Source organism: Canis lupus, chromosome 32, assembly GCF_048164855.1.
Source record: "Canis lupus baileyi chromosome 32, mCanLup2.hap1, whole genome shotgun sequence".
Classification (NCBI taxonomy): Eukaryota; Metazoa; Chordata; class Mammalia; order Carnivora; family Canidae; genus Canis; species Canis lupus.
In genome coordinates, this window is record NC_132869.1 from 26,526,597 (window position 1) to 26,545,889 (window position 19,293).

At 38.1% G+C, this 19,293-nt stretch overlaps 1 protein-coding gene across 1 annotated transcript in view; it reads right to left on the minus strand.

Moving 5' to 3' along the window:
• Positions 1-19,293, minus strand: part of ALDH1A2 (aldehyde dehydrogenase 1 family member A2) — a 96,143-nt gene that overhangs the window by 43,767 nt on the left and 33,083 nt on the right. The window contains exons 2-4 of the mRNA XM_072808809.1: positions 12,110-12,214; positions 11,785-11,925; positions 8,600-8,729 (exon numbers count right to left, since the gene is read on the minus strand). Of these exons, the coding sequence (XP_072664910.1) occupies positions 8,600-8,729; positions 11,785-11,925; positions 12,110-12,214 (376 nt within the window). The remainder of the gene's footprint in view (positions 1-8,599; positions 8,730-11,784; positions 11,926-12,109; positions 12,215-19,293) is intronic.

The window sequence follows — 19,293 nt, forward strand, 5'->3', positions numbered from 1 at the left end:
GGGGAATGAACACTTCCTTGGATGAACTGTCCATAGATCTGACGCTCAGCTAACAGTTGGCACAAAGAATGGACTGAAGAGTCTTCTATCCCTACAGCTCCTCTAAGTAGGAAATAAAGATATCAAGGACATTTTGGGTGCTTGAACTCTTCCCCAAAGAATCTGGGTAAAAGAGATAAAGGGCCCTGAGCTTGAATAATCTGGTTATTGGAAGATGATTCTGGACACCCTGAGACTGTCTAGAGATGCCTGGCAAACATGAGAGCTATGCCTTCTACACATACCCTTGGCTAGGGCCAACTACACCACAGAGGTCCTTCAAGCTACTTGGACTGCCCTGTATCCCACCAAGCTTGTACGCTGTTACCAAAGGCCAATCACTCAAGAGACACCTTCATAATTTTTATCTCATCCAAGTGTATCACTTACTGTTACTTAATAATTTGTTAAATAATCTTTTAGAAATATGTAAATTAGCCTCACCTTGAAAAAATCTATGAAACAAGAGGTTTTGTGAACTAGCAATATTTTCTTCAAACCTAATAATTAAAATGAAAGGTGTTCACTACTTTACTGTGTAGAATAATCTTGCATGCTCCAGTGCCATGGGGTATGCTACTGTACTTCTCACATTTAAATGTGTATATGAAGCACCTGGAGAGCTTATTAAAATGCAGATTTTGAATTAGTAAGTCTGGGGTAGGACCTGAGAGTCTGCATTTCTACAAGCTCCCAGCCAATTATGGTGCTTCTGATCAACAGACCCCACTCCAAGTAGTGAGGTTCATAGGAACCAAAAGAGCAAAGAGGGTCCATGGGTATCATGATGACCCACAGCTGCTGACTTCATGTCTGTTTATTTACTGTTTGCCTCTCTGATAACTCTACTAATTTGCCTGAAGTGAGTTGAAGTGTAGGAGAATCTCATCAATCTTAATATTTTAAAAATACTAAAACAAGAACAAAAATGTGTACTTCTATAGAGCTTTACAAACCATTTTCACATTCTTATCTCATTTCATACTCAACTGTATGAAAAAAATATAGGGCAATAGTTATTATGAGTATTTTGTAAGTAGAGAAAAAATGGCACAGAGAGGTTAAGTCTAAAGTGATTTAACTTGGTTACTGTGGCTCCTGGACTTGAAACTAGGTCATCAGATTTCAAGTTCATTCCCCTTAGAAATATATTAAAGACTCTTCTGTGAAGAGAGGTTGGATTTAGGTGGATATCACAAAGCACATAATGACAGCATGATGTCTAGCTGTGCAAATAAGGGAAAAATGATAACCTTTTTGTGATGACTGAAGATGATTTTTTGAGCATTTGTTATTGTGGACGCAGAGAACTCACATAAACTCCACTATCTAAGAAACAAAGGGAACACTGCAGAGTAACACCTCCTCCCCTCAGATGGGGCAGCGCAGGACTGAGTGCCTCTCTCCTCTTCATGGAAGCAGAGTCAACTCTTTCTCATATACCTAAGATGCTACATAATGAGTACTCTTCTCTAAGAGAAACTTACAGCCCATCTTCCCATAGTTGTTAATAATGTTCTCTAAATATGGCAAGATGACTTAAAGGGTATTCCCTTCATTTCTCTAGCTTTGTGCTATATAGAAGTGCTTCAGCTCCATGTAGAAAACAATCTCAGGGCGCCTGGGTGTCTTAGTCAGTTAAGTGGCTGACTCTTGATTTCAGCTCAGATCATGATCTTGGGGTTGTGAGATCAGCCATGTGTTGGGCTCTGTGCTGGGTGCGGAGCCTGCTTAAGCTCCTCTCTTTCCCTCTGCACACTTCTCTGGGGAAAAAAAAAAAAAAGGAAAAGAAAAGAAAAATCTCCACCCAAACTCAGATACTCTGTTTTAAGGTTATGATGATTTTAGGTCTTCTTACTAAATAAGTATTACAGGGAGAGCTCAGACTCTGCAAGAAAGACTGTATTTGATGAGAATACCAGAAGAATGTTCTGGATGCCAAATTCTGAGCCAACAAGTTAGAACATAACTATGGTGGGGAAAACTACAGAAGAGATGAGATACCAAACTAGAAATACAAAATCATACATGTAGGAATTTTATCTCTCAGCCTCCTATTTCTTTCACTTGAAAAAGCAAAAAATACAGAGTAATGGATACTGCTCTTGAAAGGAGTTTAAGATACATCCAGAGACAACTTCTCTGAGATGTTTTTATATTTGAATTTTTACAATTCCTGAAGAATATTAAAATCTTACAATTAAGTATTTTATTATACCAAGAATCTGGTTGACCTATGGATCAAATTTTATTGACTATGTGTAGATTGAGCCATTTCTAGAATTATATTGAGAAAAGCCTTGAGTAATAGAGTAAACCTCGCCTGTATTTGGGAAATGGTAAGCCATTGTTCTATGTTCTTTGATGGGAACTTGTCAAATTATATAGGAGAGACAGAAATTATTTAGTTAATCAGAACTGAATTATTTGAATTATTCCTGCAGAGTTATCCTTGCTAAGGCAAATTTTATTGTTGCTTGAAATAATTATTTTACAGAATTTTTATTCTCATAGGAATATCTGCCACTGGCACACTCTCTATGAACTAGAGTATATTTAGACAATATGTCAATAAAATCAGTAAAATGTGAAATGTGCCAGAAATTGAGGAGAAATTTATCTAATACAGACCTCAAGATATAGCTTCCGATTATAATACTAAGAGTATTTCAAGAACTGCAGCAAATTTTATATACTCACTAAAAGTGAGTTTATTTAATAGCATAAAAATCTGTTAAACACAATTCAGTGAATGGACTCTCTAACCTGTGTTTCAAGGAGTAAATAACTCTTTTGATGACCCCAGTATTGAACAATTAGACCAATTCCACTGAGCTCTCCCATTATGTCCCCTAGCAAATATCTATGTATTTTGACACTGCACAGACCTCACTAAACATTTACAGCTATAATGATAAACCCTATAAATGCCTATGGAAACACTGAGACTTGGTGTTAGCATATAGTGGTGTTACCACTATTCTTCCCAGGAGTCTGACAGTAGCTTCTCAGAAGTTAAATTACGTACTCCTGAGTCATGAAGATATCTTAGTTTCACCACCACTCCGTTAAGTGGTTGTGAAAAAAAGTGACTTCTTGACCTCAGTTTCTTTGTCCGAAAAATGAGTAGACTGGCCTCAGGTCTTTCTTAACCTTCACTTCTCAAAGAAGTTACATGTGGGCCAGACTTCACAACTTCCTGTCACTAGCAATTCAGGTCCCACTGACGACGTCAGCTTCTTCTCTTTGGGTGGGCAGAGTAAAAAGCTCCTTAATCTCAGCCCGAGTGAACAAAATACCTGACCATACACATTCTCTGTCAACAGCACTAAACTAGATTGAGCTGCGGAAGGCAATACCTTATGATCTGAGTCAATGTCTGCACATTTTCAGCCCATACTGTAGTTTAAAAGGTTAAACGGAAAGAGGGTATAGTAGATAAATAATCACATATGGTCTGGGTAGATTTTTTAGCCTCTGCTAATGTATCACAAGGCCATCTTTGTCTCAGAATTCAGCTTAAAGCATGGACATTTCCCTGCTTACATATCACAAAATCAATAAAATCAACACGTGTTACAGAAAAAAATCTTAAGTCATGCAAATAGATTAACCTGCATTTCTCCTTCGGTAAACGGAAAACAAGCTTGGATTCTTTCTCCATTATAAGGAGTCTGTGGGCATGAGAAGCAGCAGAGGATTTTGATATAGGTTAAAAATAATCAAAATGGGTACAATAGTATTCCCCCTGCAGGACTGCTATGAGATGAGAGATAATATAGTGGGCACGAAGTGATCAATAAATCATAGTAATGATTATTATTTATCAGCATAATTAGGAGGAGCCATAGTAAAAGGATCAAGCTTAAGATTTATGGTCAGAAAGAATAGCTCCACTGAATACCATGGCAGGAAATAAAAACCAGTGTTGACAAGTGAACAACATCGAGACCCTTGTGAATCACACTGATGCTGCATGACTCCGTGATGTTCTTCCACTATGGGCCTTGTGTGAGAGGCAATGGGGATGGATGGGAGAAGCTTTCAATTTGGAGGGACAAACAGCTGTCCAGTGGAAGGTTCAAAGTGCTCTTGCCATAACCTGTTTCTCGTGTTCTCAAATACTCTAAAGGTAAGGTACCCTTCAGGGGGGAGGGTAAAAAAGCAGGTCCTTGCTCTAAGTAAAGTGCTCTCTGTACAATGCAATTTTGATCAAGGCATTTGTCTATTTAAAATAATTCAGTGATTCACCATTGCTGTAGCGTGGTTTACCAGGCCCCAGAACCTCACTATCCTCTCCACCTGGCTATACCGTCATGCCCACTACCACACTGCACTGTCCTCCCTCCATACTCTGCACAGGCTACTACCACCACCCATGATGGCCCTACTTCCATCTTCACTTAACTGCCCTCTTAGACGTTACCTTGTTCATCCCACTGTCTTCTCCAGGAAGCCTTAATACTGGGTGAGACGCCTCTCCTATGGAGCCCCATTGAACTTCATGCTTCCATACGTGGATGTGCCACACCGTACCTCAATTGCTTATCTACTTACTTGTTTTACTACTCGTTAAGCATCTCACTTACTCACCTTTGTATCTCCAGTGCAAGGAGAGTTTCACAGGACATGAAACACAGCAGATGCTCAAAAACAAACAAGCAAAGAAAACACAACAAAACAAAACTGTCGAATGAATGAATGCATGGAGGAAAGAGTGAATGACAGAGACTAAAGATGATGCCTGTGAGAGGAGATGAAGGAAAAGTTCTTCCCAAGATATGACAGCTCTCCTGCCTCCCTAACTGGGAAGGAGTGAAGGAGACAATGATTCGATTCTTCTTACTCTTCTTGGTTCTTACCCTTTACTGCCACAGATACTAAGCTGGGCGAACCATAGGATATCCTTCATTCCCGCATTTCCTCTAGAAGCAACGGTTCGGTATTTGCTGATTAGTGTCCAAGCCAACTTTACAGAATATAACTACCATGGAATAACAAGAATCAAAAGTGTATTAATCTAAAAATCTGCAGTGTTAGAGAGTTCACCAGGGTGACTGGCCTCTTCATCTTCCCATCCTGCTGAACCAATCCCCCCGTAAGAAGGTCTATAACGGTTCAGGCAGAACGAGACTCTCAGGCCTGCCACCTACTAGCCACGTAATCTTGTTCAAGACACTAAACCCTTGCTGTCTCATTTTCTTATCTGTAAAATGGGTACAATACTTTTTTTTTTAAAGATTTTATTTATTTATTCATGAGAGACACACAGAGAAAGAGAGAGGCAGAAACACAAGGCAGAGGAAGAAGCAGGCTCCATGCAGGGAGCCTGACATGGGACTCGATCCCAGGCCTCCAGGATCTCAACCTGGGCTGAAGGCAGCACTAAATTGCTGAGCCACCCGGGCTGCCCACAATACTTTTAAAAACCCAACCTGCTTCACAGGATCACCCACAGAATCACAGAGGTCCTGTGGCTGTAAGAACATTTTACAAGATCAACTACTATGCAAATATAAACTACATTATTCCTTTATAATTCCAAATGTAAAATTAGGGTATTTCACAAAGAAATGTATGTAACACAATAAAGGCCGCATGGTTAAAGACTAATAAATAACCTTCTTATATTCCAGAGTTCAGTTGGAAAAGTCAAGAATGAGGGACAAAATGAAGCTGATGTTAAATTATGGATTTACAATGACAAACACAAACGGATTGACTGAACACATGTGAGAATAAATAAGTGAATAATAATGACCCCCCCCTTTCTCTGATCTTCCCCTACACCGCCTCACCCCAGTTCAGTCCAGCTAGGTTCCCTAAGCACTGCACTAGCCCCAGAGGGGCCTATGAGCTGAATTCTCAGTAGCCTATGGGCAAGTGCAAATGTACCTAAACCCAGAACAGAGAGGAAAGCTGCCAAGTTCCCAAGAGCCTCCATCCTTCCCTCATCTGCGTGAGGTACCCCAGGAGGGCTCTTGCATCTCAAGTCCCCAGCGTCCTAGGATCACCGCCCAACCTCCTGACTCTCCCGAGGGTCCCTCACCTGGTGGCTCCCTAAATGAACTTTAAGAAAAACTAGGGAAACTAAAAATGATTTAGGATTTAAGAGAATTCCTCACTTTTCCCTCCAAAGACAGAACACCAGTTCTTGAGTAAAGAAAGGTAAGAGAGACTACTGTGACAGCCTTTTCTAAGCCCTGTGTTTCTAACTCCTACTCAATGTCCTCAGGACCTCCAAAGAGCAGCAGATGAAAACAGTGAGGCCTCTTTTCAGATAAAGTAAAATCAAGCATCAAACATCAGAGACTCCAGTAAATCTTTATCTAATTAGGGTCTTCTCTCCTAAGAAAGCAAAAGAACACTAAGATATTGTTAGGCCAAATAAAGATTTGTGTGTTCAGCCTTCTGTTTCACCTTATTTCTTAAGATGCTTGTAAATCATTGGAAAATATATTTAAATGCCCACTATGTATTTAATAGTGAAATGGTGCTGGTGGGGGTGGGGGTGCGGGGGGAACCAGGGCCTTGGTCTTGTTAATTTACCTTTCTACACTGAAATAGGAGATGCCAACCTAAGAAGGCTGACACATATTCTGTTTTTAACAAAGCTTTTAATTCTCAAGTCCTCCAATAGGTTTGCTCATACCACATAATAACCTTGCTCCACCTAGGCCATTCATAAGTCCTGCTGGTATTGCTAGAGAACAGGTGTTCTGGAATATCCTCAGAGCCAGGACTGCACAAAGAGTCCGATGTTTCGTAGGAGCAAACCTCTCCATCCTGAGTCTGCTGAACAAGTAAAACCTCTGGATGGCAAGGAAGAGTACCTATAACTGCAAACCCATTTTCTAAAGACTTACATTCTATGTGCGGCCATCATTCATCAGGTTTATTTATTTATTTATTTATTATTTATTTATTTATTATTTTATTTATTTAGTCATGAGAGCCACAGAAAGAGAGAGGCAGAGACACAGGCAGAGGAAGAGGGGAGCCTGATACGGGACTTGATCCCAGGACCCCGGGATCACGACCTGAGCTGAAGGCAAACGCTCAACCACTGAGCTAACCAGGTGCCCCTGTGGAGGTCATTTGAAAACAGACCTTTCAAGTCTCACCTCTGTGCCTTCTCCACTCTCACTGTGACTTCTTGCCCCATGCCTGAATGAAGCACCACAACAGCCACTTGGCTGGTGCTGGTCTCTATCCTTTACTCGCTGCTCAAGACAGAGAACCACCTGCAGAGGCATCATCTGGCAGCTGATTAGGAATGCAGAATCTCAGCCCCCACCCAGACCTATTCCATCAGAAACTGCCCCCAGGCAATACATACATGCATCAAAGTCTGAGTAGCACCGCTCCAAGGCATCTGCACTACCAGCCAGCCACTCCCTTTCCCGATAAACCAACACTTGGCCTAGGAAGGCCCTCATGAGGCACCCCAAAGTGCCCAGCCCTACTTTCTACTCCTCCTAGCATACCCACAGAAAGCAGGCTGTTTTCCGGAGATCACAGGTAAGAGTACCTGGCTCAGCACTTAGCCGCCACCAGGAGCCACTCAATGAACATTATTTCCTTTCCTTATGTCTGTTCACCTTCGTATCTCCTTCAGTTGCTCATTTCCTCTTGTGTTCTTTCTTCCTCCCAGGATCTAAAATGGATCAGCTAGTGAAGTGATTCACCGGACTCTAATGTCAGGATTTCGGCTCTACAAGTTGCTTGCTGGCGAATTCGGAACACAGCTTAACTTCACTAGGCCTCAGTTTCTCCCTTTGTCAGCGAGGATGCTAATAATGCTGCCTGCCCTTTGGGGTTGCTGTGAAAGCCCTCAATCAGGTGTTAGCTATGGTTAGCATGTGATCAGGACCTGTCCACCGGCAAACCTGGCTTGGAAACTTTCCCTCCCCTTTATAGGACTATGGCACTGACCGGCCAAGCCACATGGCTCAGCACCTGATTGTCACTTTCCCACAGAGATATGCGTTTGTGTTGTTGGTTCTATCTCCTAACTTGGATCTTAAAAGAAAGGATGGTTGTTGTTTTTACCGACTGTGAGAGTAATTCATGCTCATTATAGAAAATACAGAGAAAATACAGAGAAAGAGACATAAATCATCCACAATCTCACCACTAAGAGACAACTGTTAACATTTTAGAGTACTTTCTTCCAAACATGTAGATCTCATGTTTCAGGAGGCAAAGGACCAAGTCTTAATGTTCTTGGAATCTGCCCTGATTTCCCCACATCCGACACCTCTCCACACCCCCAGCACCTCACAAAGCAGAGTACTGAGCACTCAGCAGCTGACAACTCCACCTGGGCCTTAGCTGACTGCTGTGCTGATGGAAGTGGCTTCCCCTGCACTTAGGTGTGGACTGTCCATGTACAGAATTAAAGATGCTGTCAGAGTTAGGGACGTGGTCTGTTCAGATCTTCAGTTCAAGCTGCCGTGAGTGTGCTCCTCTCTGCGTTCTGTGACTTGTGTTTGATGGTGAAAGTGTGTTTCTGGTGGAGCCTCAGGTTACCCTTTCAGTGTACTGAGATTTCACGTACCTACAGGAATGGTCATCCCGTGAATTTTATCAGCCCAGCCAGCATAATATCGAAGGGTTTTGATGACCCCCTGCAAATCCACGTAAAAAGCTTGCAGGAAGGGTTTGCCGCCATTTAGGGATTCCATGGTCTGTAGGAAAAGAAATGGAGAGAACTTTCCAGTGATCTACTGCATAATTTCTGGAGCAGAAGGAAAAAAGGAAGAGAGAGAGTATGAATGAATGTGAATAATGATGCATACCTGGTCAACTCTGATTTCCCAAATAAACAGGTTTTTAGTACTGCCAGTTTAGTTTAGCTTCCAGTAAAAACCACAATGAATACATATCAACATGTTCTTGTGCCTGTGTGTCTACAGGAACCACTATCCAAATCATACATAAATGCAACATTTCTTCAACTGATGATAAAGAAATGTTCTGCTTGTCAAACCGGCTTCTGTCATATTAATGATCAGAATGCGTGGGGATTTTTCTGGAGTCTACACCAGTAATCTGAATCCATAAAGAGGAGCAGGGACTTGGGCTTTTATGCAACTGATGAGAATATAAAACGTTCTTCACCGCTGCCAAGACCCCTGCTGAGAAATGGAATATCCACAGTGCACAGCGAGTTTATTTATTACCATCAAATAAGCAAGATCTCCTCTAGGGAAGCTCACACTTTAACAACTTTAGGGCTGGGTTTTTGGTAAATATTTATGTTAACAACCATTACCCATTAATAGTGAAGTATCTGGTCCATTTAATAAAAATAGACATATCGAGCAGTTCTAGATTATAAATGTTACTATTTGAATGACATATTCCTAAACTGCTTAAATCTGTAGCAACAACAAAAAAGATCCAAATGAACACACTGAAATGAGAAGAGTATTTCAACTTGAGAAATATTAAAGGTGTTACAAGTTTAACAAATTAAATAAGCAATAACATATGTTTATAATCTCACGTCCTTCTCTGTAAGCACATTTTATAACATACTGGCACGAGAATGACTTCAGCGCTGACAAAATTAAAATGGAAATATTCTCCATCCAATGATATAAAAATACAATTACTTACAGTGCAATTTACCCACTTACTATATGTAGAAGATGGGACTCATTTTAAAAGATCACATTGCTTATCACTGTATATTGGCTCACCTTTTATTAAAGGGAATCAAATTATTTCCCAGTACTTTTAAGGAAATTTATTATTCCATGCAGCCAGCACACAACCAAGTTCTACAAAGCACTGACCAAAGTCGAGTCAATAACCAGAATCTGGGCCACCTATATGGTCCCAATAAACTGTTGACATCAGCCAAATTCACCTGTGTTTATTTTCAATTAATTACGTTTACTTGGATGAGGTATTAACCCCACTCTCTGGCCAGAAACTCCCCTATATTCTAGAGGCTACCTCTTATTAAAACACAGTCCTTCCACAGCTTGGGAAATGTTTAAAAGGAGAAATCTCATTTAATGTAATGGCAAAAGGGAATTGATCCCAGTGAGACATATGTCAGAAAAAGGATGGCATCTGAATTTTATGATACGAAAATATAACTGCAGAAATGAACTATATCATTATCTAGTACACACTGTTAATGGAATGTTGTGAATATTATATAGATTGCACTCAAGTAAATAGACACAGACCATCAATGTGCTCCCCCCGACCACTTATGTGCCAGGAACTGTGCTGAGGTCACAAAAGAAGAAGTAAAATACAGTTTTCATCACAAAGAAATCATAATCCAGTGGAAAGATAATAAGCATGCAGACCAGCATTCCCCTCAAGGGTTCCAAAGAATTCAGTTTTGCACAATACAGACAGATGAACTGCAAAATAGTGCAGTGCTGAGGCTTAAGGAAGTTTGAGAAACAGTGAGCAGGGCTTTTCAGAGGCTCAGTGTCCTGCGAATATCTGAGAAGAAGCTACTTTATCATGGAACACCTTTTTCACACAGTGCAGAGAACACCTCATTAGAACAGTTTTCCTTGATGTACCAGATTAGAAAGTGTTTTTATAGAAAAATAAATGTTGTATACAGTCACAGTTCTAAGTCATCTCTGTAAAGGATTCATTTTTGTTCCCATCCTATGAGCAGACCCCTCAAGGGGACAGTGGGAGGGAAGAGCCATAGTACAGGGGACAGTGAGGAAAGACACTCAGACTTCCCTCTCCCAAAGCAAGCCCAATGGTGCCCTGATTTCCCACGTGGAGGGCACAAGGATCACTCCTAAATAGTAACTAATCAACTGTGGCTTATGGGGGTGGAGGTCCCTGGCATACAACACAGGCATTCTCAAACGGTTCCAGCTTCCAGGCCGTGTGTATTCTCTAAGAAATAGACTTTTATTAAAAAAAAAATAGCAAACAAACAAACAACCCCACAAAAAATGTGGGGTTTTTGGTAAATATTTATGTTAACAACCATTACCCATTAATAGTGAAGTATCTGGTCCATTTAATAAAAATAGACATATCGAGCAGTTCTAGAGTATAAATGTTACTATTTGAATGACATATTCCTAAACCCCACAAAAAAACCCATAAAAAAATTTAAAAAATAGCAAAAACAAACACACAGAAGAACCACTGGGAGAGAGGAATTCCTTCAGTGAGAACATGATTTAGGGAAAGAAAGTTGTCGTCCCCCTCCTCTCTCTCCTTTTTCTTGGTTCTAGAAAGTGGCAGAAGAACAAAGGGAGAAGTGTCTGAGAGGCCTTCTGCTTCTGAAGGATTCTCCTTTAGTCAGGAGAGGTTAACTCTTGGGGGGTAAAACAAAAACAAAAACAAAAAGACCAGTCCTATTTGATTCTCAAATGAATCATCTGGGATTGGCTTTCTGCAAGCTTTGGTGACTCTCCTGCCACTTAACTGTTTTTGTTGGGTTTTGTCTGACGAGGGTAGAGTAAGGCTGGAAAGGAAGGCAGGAAGTTCCTTCCCAGCCATGGGAGGCTATGGTTTTGTTCTCTAAAATTCAGTTAGAAGAGACACGGAGCTGCTCTTGCACTTCCCTGCCTGCTCCCACAAGCCACGCACCTCGCCTTTCTCACATATATGACGTACTCATCTCGTTCCCAGGTTGGCTTCACATCACACTTGTGGGAAAACTGAGGAATCTACATTTCACTGGAATGGTAAACTTACGGTCAAGCCTTGATTTTTTTTTTTTTTTTTTTGACTACTTACTGCAAGAACTGCCCTGTCTCGTTCCACCAAGTCTGCAAGCTTATCCAACAGGCGGCCTCTTTCTGAAGCATCCATCCTTCTCCACACGGAACCAAGAGAGAAAGCCAGGCGGGCTGCCTGCACCGCTTTGTCTATGTCTGCCTGTGAGAGAGGAAGAGGCACAACTGAAGAGACAGAATGTTCCAGATCAAGGAAAAACACCACCTGCTTTCCCAGAAGAGGTGATGAACGAACGTCAGTGCTGGCATTGGGAGAACACAAGCTTAGTGCTTTGCTGTCTGAAGGCAGTTATGTCATAGGGAACCTTCTTCTAAGAAAGACATACCTTGTCTGCTTCTTGAACTTCACACACCTGCTCTCCTGTGGCTGGATTATAGACAGGGAACACTCTCCCACTCTCTGAATTCTGCCACTCGTTGTTAATAAAAATCTGAGGGAGCAAACAAGAGAAAGAGGTTGGTGAGACGGGTGAGAGGAAGCCATCCAATGGTGAAGTATTATGGAAGTACCACGGTAGTAGTATTTGTTCTCCATGCTTGCTGGCATCTAAGGGAAGCATAGAATTCGAAGCATTACCAGAGACCCTCCAACAGCATGCAGTCCAGCCTCTTCTGGAATTCAGGAATTTCTTCCATGATATTTTTTACCCCAAGGTCATCTGAAGATTAAACATATTTCTTACCTTTAGTGAACCTGCCAACCAGTGAAAGAGTCAAAGATGGAAGGACAGAGTGCCACATACATACAAATGATACACTAAGGCTGAGAATACATTTACTGATTGTCCAAACTCTGGCCACTATCCAAAAGGAGTAAATCATAGAACAAATGGATAGTCATCAAGCTTGAGATCCTAGTTTCTTTGTCAGAGGCATAAGTAATTTCCCAGGGGAACTCAAGGAAGCCTGGAATAAGTAAGCATTCACTTAATTTAGAGTCAGATCCTAAACTGAGCAATGACTTTGAGCAAACTAATCAGTGAGTTAAACAAGTTACATGTGTAAATCCAAGTTAGATTTCTTTCCTTTTGCTGAGTAGGCTACACAGCTCAACAAAGGGAAAAGGCCTGTCTTTCAAACTGGTCTCTCAAGGATTTCTTAAGACCTTTGGTTTCCTTATAAAGGAAATGGAGATTCTATTAAAATGGCAAAGAGACCAATAGTTTAAAAATTATTCAAGTTAATATCTCAGAATATTTCTAAGAAATGAGTTGATGAAAAAGAAAATGTGGGTAAAGAAATATAAAAATTTTTATTGATATTGGGAAACCCAAACAGGTATTTTTAGACTATGAAAGCTCAAAGAATAGACAAAAATATTTTACTCTATAAAATTTATAGTGTGACAATGAAAATTTCTGAACTTATGAGCCATCAGTCAGTTTAAAATAAGCACAATGATAAACTGATTTGTTATTGACTGCCATTTTAATAGTCACAGATGAGGCTAATGAGGATAGATCTACAATTTTAAATATCTAGTTCTAGATTATTCCAAAGCTTTATTTTTCTTTGATTTGATAAAACAATGAGCCTGTGTTGAAGAAGATTTCTTTTCCTGAAGGTTTAAAAAAAAAAAAGAGTTATTTATTTATTGAGAGCAATATGGGGGAGTGGGGGGGGCAGAAGGAGAGGATCTCAAGCAGACTCTCTGCTGAACATGGAGCCTGATACAGGGCTCAATCCCAGGACCCTGAGATCATAACCTGAGCTGAGATCAGAGTTGGATGTTCAAATAACTGAGCCATCTAGGAGCCCTCTTGAAGGCTTTTAAGATCAAGTGAAAAAAACCTTAAATCTGCTTAAGCATTTAATTCATATATAACAAGCACAAACACAATGACCTTGTAATTGCATGACATTTTAAATGTACAATTTATAAACATGCTTAATGTAATATATGCATTTATTTAATAAATAGATAGATACTTCTAGATATACGACAGGCAAAGATGACTAGCAGTTCCAGCCCTCCAGGGTCTTCCAGTCTCTACTAGTTCATTAGATATTCACAACAATTCTAATGGCAGAATTTTATTATTTCTACTAAAGATGAGAAAGTTGGGAGGATGGCAGATTAAGAGTCTGGCGGAGCACATTCTTGTGGTTCTGGGTCAGTCAACTGCTCCTTCTACCACATTAGAATTTGCAGGACTGCTCAGCCCAAAGAAACACAACTAGTTAGAGTCCAAGCCTTAATCAGATCATAGTTCTTGGACTCCTGGTCTAGTTCTCTTTCTACTCCATTTAACAAACTTCCTAACAGTTCCCAGCTCATCAGATCTGCATATTCTTTGAAACACAATATGATCTCCAAGGAAACAAATGGAAAAAAATTAAGAGATCAGTTTCACTTCTAGAGTGAAAACTATTATCAGGTTTAAGGAAGAGGGGTCTTGCCAATATTCCTTATTCTCTTTATTCACTCTTTGACTGAAACTTCTTAACCTTTTTAATCCAATTTTAATTTTTAATTTCTTCACTGAGCAGTTCTAATTATATGTAAGAGTTGATATTTCACAACTTTTACTGATTCTTAGAGGTCTTCCAAAGATGAAAGAGAAAAATTACTTACTTTTTAAGGGAATAAAACTTAATCTCTGTTTTCCTTTAGGTACACGGTCATACTATAATTTTAAGATACATTAAGGTACACGGTCATATTATAAATTTAAGATACATTATAGGATATTAGTGACCTTTCTCTGTATCTTGAAACAATTTGCTATTTCATCATCCTAGGAATTTCCATTATCACTCATCATTTATTTCCAACCATGCTAAAAAGAACAAAACAAAAAATTATGGGACTGCCCAATAAGGAATAAATAAGTACATTACAACTATCTTATCATCCTTCTGTTTTCTTATTGTGCTATCCAAACAAATGCAGCATCTTTTGAAAGCACATACAAGAAGTCCGGAGACCATCTTTGTCATATTCTTTTAGCTTTCACTGAAAAGCTAGGAATTCAGAATTTTTCATCTCAGCCCAAGATGATATAGAGAAGATTTACAAAGAAAGGTGAATCTTTTGCAATTGTAGATGAGCAGAAGATGAAGGCAAAGAGAAACACTGGAAACTACTGAAGTTGACTCAGGAAAATCTTGGACTACAAGTCTTTAGGATAAATAAGTAAATTTTCTCAAACTCAAGAATCAAAAAGCAAAAAAATGATATTTATAAATACACAAAGAAAATATGATACTCTAACTGATTCAATAGGAGAGTTAATTATTTACTGTTTTGCAACAAAAACCTGGACCATCTTGCTTAGCCAAAAGCAAATGTGACAATTCTTTTAACTTTTATATTTGTAGGCAAAATTTACTTGATATGGTTCATAAATGGACAAATGCTGAAGGTAGATGTATTTACAAAGGTGACTGGAAGAACAAATATTATGTAGAAATAGAAAATTTCACTGGATTGATCAATTTAATTTGTTTATAAAACTAAAAATAGAAACATTTTGTTATAATGGAGTAGAAAGATAGCCATCCTCTTTTATACAAAATTATGAGCACTCAAACTTTCCAATACTATTACATTGTGAAAATACACATGCAAGAAGAAACCAGAAGTAATGATAAGCTATAACCTTTTAGAGATGTGTTTAAAATCTGCAATCAATATTTATGATGTGAGTATTTCCTATTTCATACATTATGACTGATGAGCAGATTCAAAGGCTCTTGCCCATTTCTGGGCAATACCTCCAAAGACCCAGGAAAATATGGAAGAAAAATCTGGTTTGTTATGTTTAAATTCTTGTTTTATCTATTCTTACTTCTGTAAATTTTTCATAAAATAACTTAAATTTTTAAAAATATAAAGAGTTCGTTGGACCCAGACAGTAAATGTGATGACTATTTTTCCTGGTATGCTGAAGGTTAAAATATTTGGTATTTTTATTGGTTATTCTTTTTTGTAGACCTAACCTTATAATACGACATTTAAAAAACTTGTACTGATAACTTGGTTGGTGCACAGGCTAGCAAATACCTCCAATATTTGCAGGTTTTCAACTTCTCAATTTTAAAAGTTTTGAGTACTGTCTAAAGTGTTCTTCTCTGACCAGGGATCATTGGAGAAATAGTTCATTTCGGGGCTGTATCAGGGAAAACACAAGATGATCCTGGACTATCGTGGTGCTGGAAATCAAGTACATACTCAAAAACTGATGGAGACATTACCAAAAAAACCCACAGAAGCCAAAGTGAAGGGGCTTCCAATGACCAATACAGGGATAATTTAAGCAACAAAATAATGATAGCAATCAATTATCACCCATAGAATGAAAAAGACATTCAAGAGCCCAAAATGATACAAGTTTTTAAAAGAATATCTAAATTGGGGATAAGGTAAAGCTCTGCTTCATAGCAGAGTTCCAACTAATAGCTGTGAAAGAATGATGAAATTAGATAATAATCATTTTTCAAATAACACAGTAGTAATTGCTAGAGGCAAAAATCATCAATGGATGGCAAAATTAGCGGATAAAAGCACAATGAAAGATTGGATAGTTTGTGTAGTCTCAAAGTATCTTCCCTCCAGATACTTATTGATTTACAAAGAGAAAACAGGAACTTTTGGAGAAACTTGGCAGATGGCACGTTAATCAAGTGATCAATGTTAACACTGCCAGTAATGGAACAAATTAATTGTTATTGACATTTTATCTATTTGTCCTAACAATAATTAGAAAACTGTGATGAAATCTCTTGCTTTGGTGGTGCATTTGTCAACATATCCCTTAGGGTCATCATTTTTAGGTTTATAAATTTTAGGTTATTTTGTTAGCGAATAGAAGTGCGTAACTATTAAATTCTCTGGTAAACAGAACCATTTATCAATATGAAGTAGTCCTCCTGATTACTAACAAAGCTTTGTGTCTTAAAGCCTATTTTGTTTAATATTAGTAAAGCTGGGATCCCTGGGTGGCGCAGCGGTTTAGCGCCTGCCTTTGGCCCAGGGCGCGATCCTGGAGACCCGGGATCGAATCCCACGTCGGGCTCCCGGTGCATGGAGCCTGCTTCTCCCTCTGCCTGTGTCTCTGCCTCTCTCTCTCTCTCTCTCTCTCTCTGTGACTATCATAAATAAATAAAAATTTAAAAAAAAATATAAGTAAAGCTACCTAAGCTTTTGTGTATTTCTGTAACATTTCCCTGATAGATCTTCCCCATCGTTTTACTCTCAACTATGTCTTTATTGTCTTGCTGAGTGTCTTCAAATGATGTATGGCTAAATTTTATTTTAGTCAATATAAAAATTTCTGTCTTTTAACTGGCAAATTTAATACATTTGTATTTATTGTATTTATATTTTGTGTTTTATACCGTGTGATATTCGGGCTGGATGCTTTCAATTTGTCTTGGTTTAGTTTACTTCCTCTTGCCTGTTTTTTTTTAGTTAAGTAACTGTTGTTGGCTTTACAATTCAATTTCCTCACTTTATTGGTTTGGAAGTTGTACACTATATTTCTATTCTTTCATTGGTTATCCATGATATTTTATCATGCATATTTAACAACTTCAAATTTAAAGTTAATATATATCTTAACATTATAGTTTTAGAACACTAAATCTAATTAATCTAATTAATCTCCTCCAGGGGTTTATTTGTTGTAAATTATTATTTTATATAGCAAACATCTTCTTATATTTGCTATTTTTAAAGATTTTCATTTTCATGATTGCTTAGATTTTCATTTAGTCAAGATTTTGGGGGAATAAAGTCTAAATTCTGAACACATATTTACTGCACCCTCATTCTCAGCAGATATCCCAAGAAGGTTAGACAATTCTAAATAGACAAGTATTTTTTCACAATACTTTGGGTATATCTATTATTCTTATATTTTCTAAGTTGCAATGGTGTTTATAAGAAGTCTGCCGTAAATTTCTGATTATAACTTCCTGTTTATGATTAGCCTTTTCTGTCTGGTTGCTTTTCAGATCTTGTCTTTGACTTGGTGTTAAGTTTCATCACAGTATGTCCAAGTACCAATTTCTTTATCTCAACAGTAAAGCATTGTGCTTATAGTGTCTGAAATTGTCTCATAAATTCTGGAGTATTCTTCATCATTATCATAATTTCCTTGAACACCTTTCTCTGTACCGTCTCCTTCTGGAACTTTAAGAGTTACACCATTGTAGTCTACCCTCAATGTCCAGTAACTACTCATGTTTTACCCCTCTTTAAAAATATTTTATGTAAAAATAGCTTTATTGTTTTGTAAATGTGGGATATATTCTTCTAAATAATTTAAACCAAACAAAAAAAAAAAACAAGAAAGTAAAATTTCACCTCAAATTTCATCACCCACAGATAACCAAAGGTCATATATTCATATCTCTAGGCCCAATACATACATACACACATAATTTTATAAAACAATATATCCCATATACATGAGCTTTATAACTTGTTTTTGAAAATTTAACAATATGCTATAGACATTTTTAATGGTTTATTTGTATCCCAATGTGTATGTTTACGTATATAGGTGACTGTGCAGGTTATACATGTGCATGTATGTGTGTAGCTGAATTTATTCCCTCCTCAACTTTCTACTGAAGAATGCTTAATTATTTCCATTCATCTCCTTTTTCCTTTGTGTTGCAGTTGAGCTATTTCCTCAGTCCTGTTATCCAATTCTCTTTACCTGGGTCTAATCTGCTCATTTTAATATTTATATTTTTAATGTTTATATTTTTATTTCTAAGAGTTTTGCTGTACTTTTTTTCAAATATGCTTGGTCATGCTGTCTTGGTTTTCAAAACTGATACTTTAATTTTTAGAACAGTTTTGAGTTTGTAGAAAACTGAGCAGATAGTTATAGAGATGTTCCATATGCCATATTCCCCTCCTCAGGTTCTTCTCTTTTTAATATCTTGCATTAGAGTGGTACATTTGTCCCAATTTATGGACTAATACTGATACATTATTAACTAAAGTCTATAATTTACATTAGGCTTTACTCTTTGAATTGTATACTTCAATGGGTTTTGAAAAATGCATAATATCATGTATCCATCATTAAAGTGTAATACAGGTAGTTTCTTCGCTGCCATAAAAATACTGTGCTCCACGAATTCATCTCATCCCCTTCCTATAAACCCCTCAGAAACACTCATCTTTTTTTTTTTACTGTCTCCATCAATTTACCTTTTCCAGAATGACATATAATTGGAATCACATAGCTGGTAGCCTCTTCAAGTTGGCTTTTTTCACTTAGCAATCTGCATTTAATTTTACTTCATATTTTTTTCATGGCTTGTTGGATTTTTTTAAGGCTGAATAATATTCTTTTGTATGGATGTTCCACAGTTTATCTATTCACCTTCTAAAAGATATCTTATTGTTTCCAAAATGGGGAAATTATGGATAAAATCGCTATTACGTGCAAGTTTTTGTGCGAACATAAATTTTCAACTGATGTAAGTAAATGCCTAGGAGCAGGATAACTGGATTAGATAGTAAGACTATTCTTAGATCTGTAAGAAA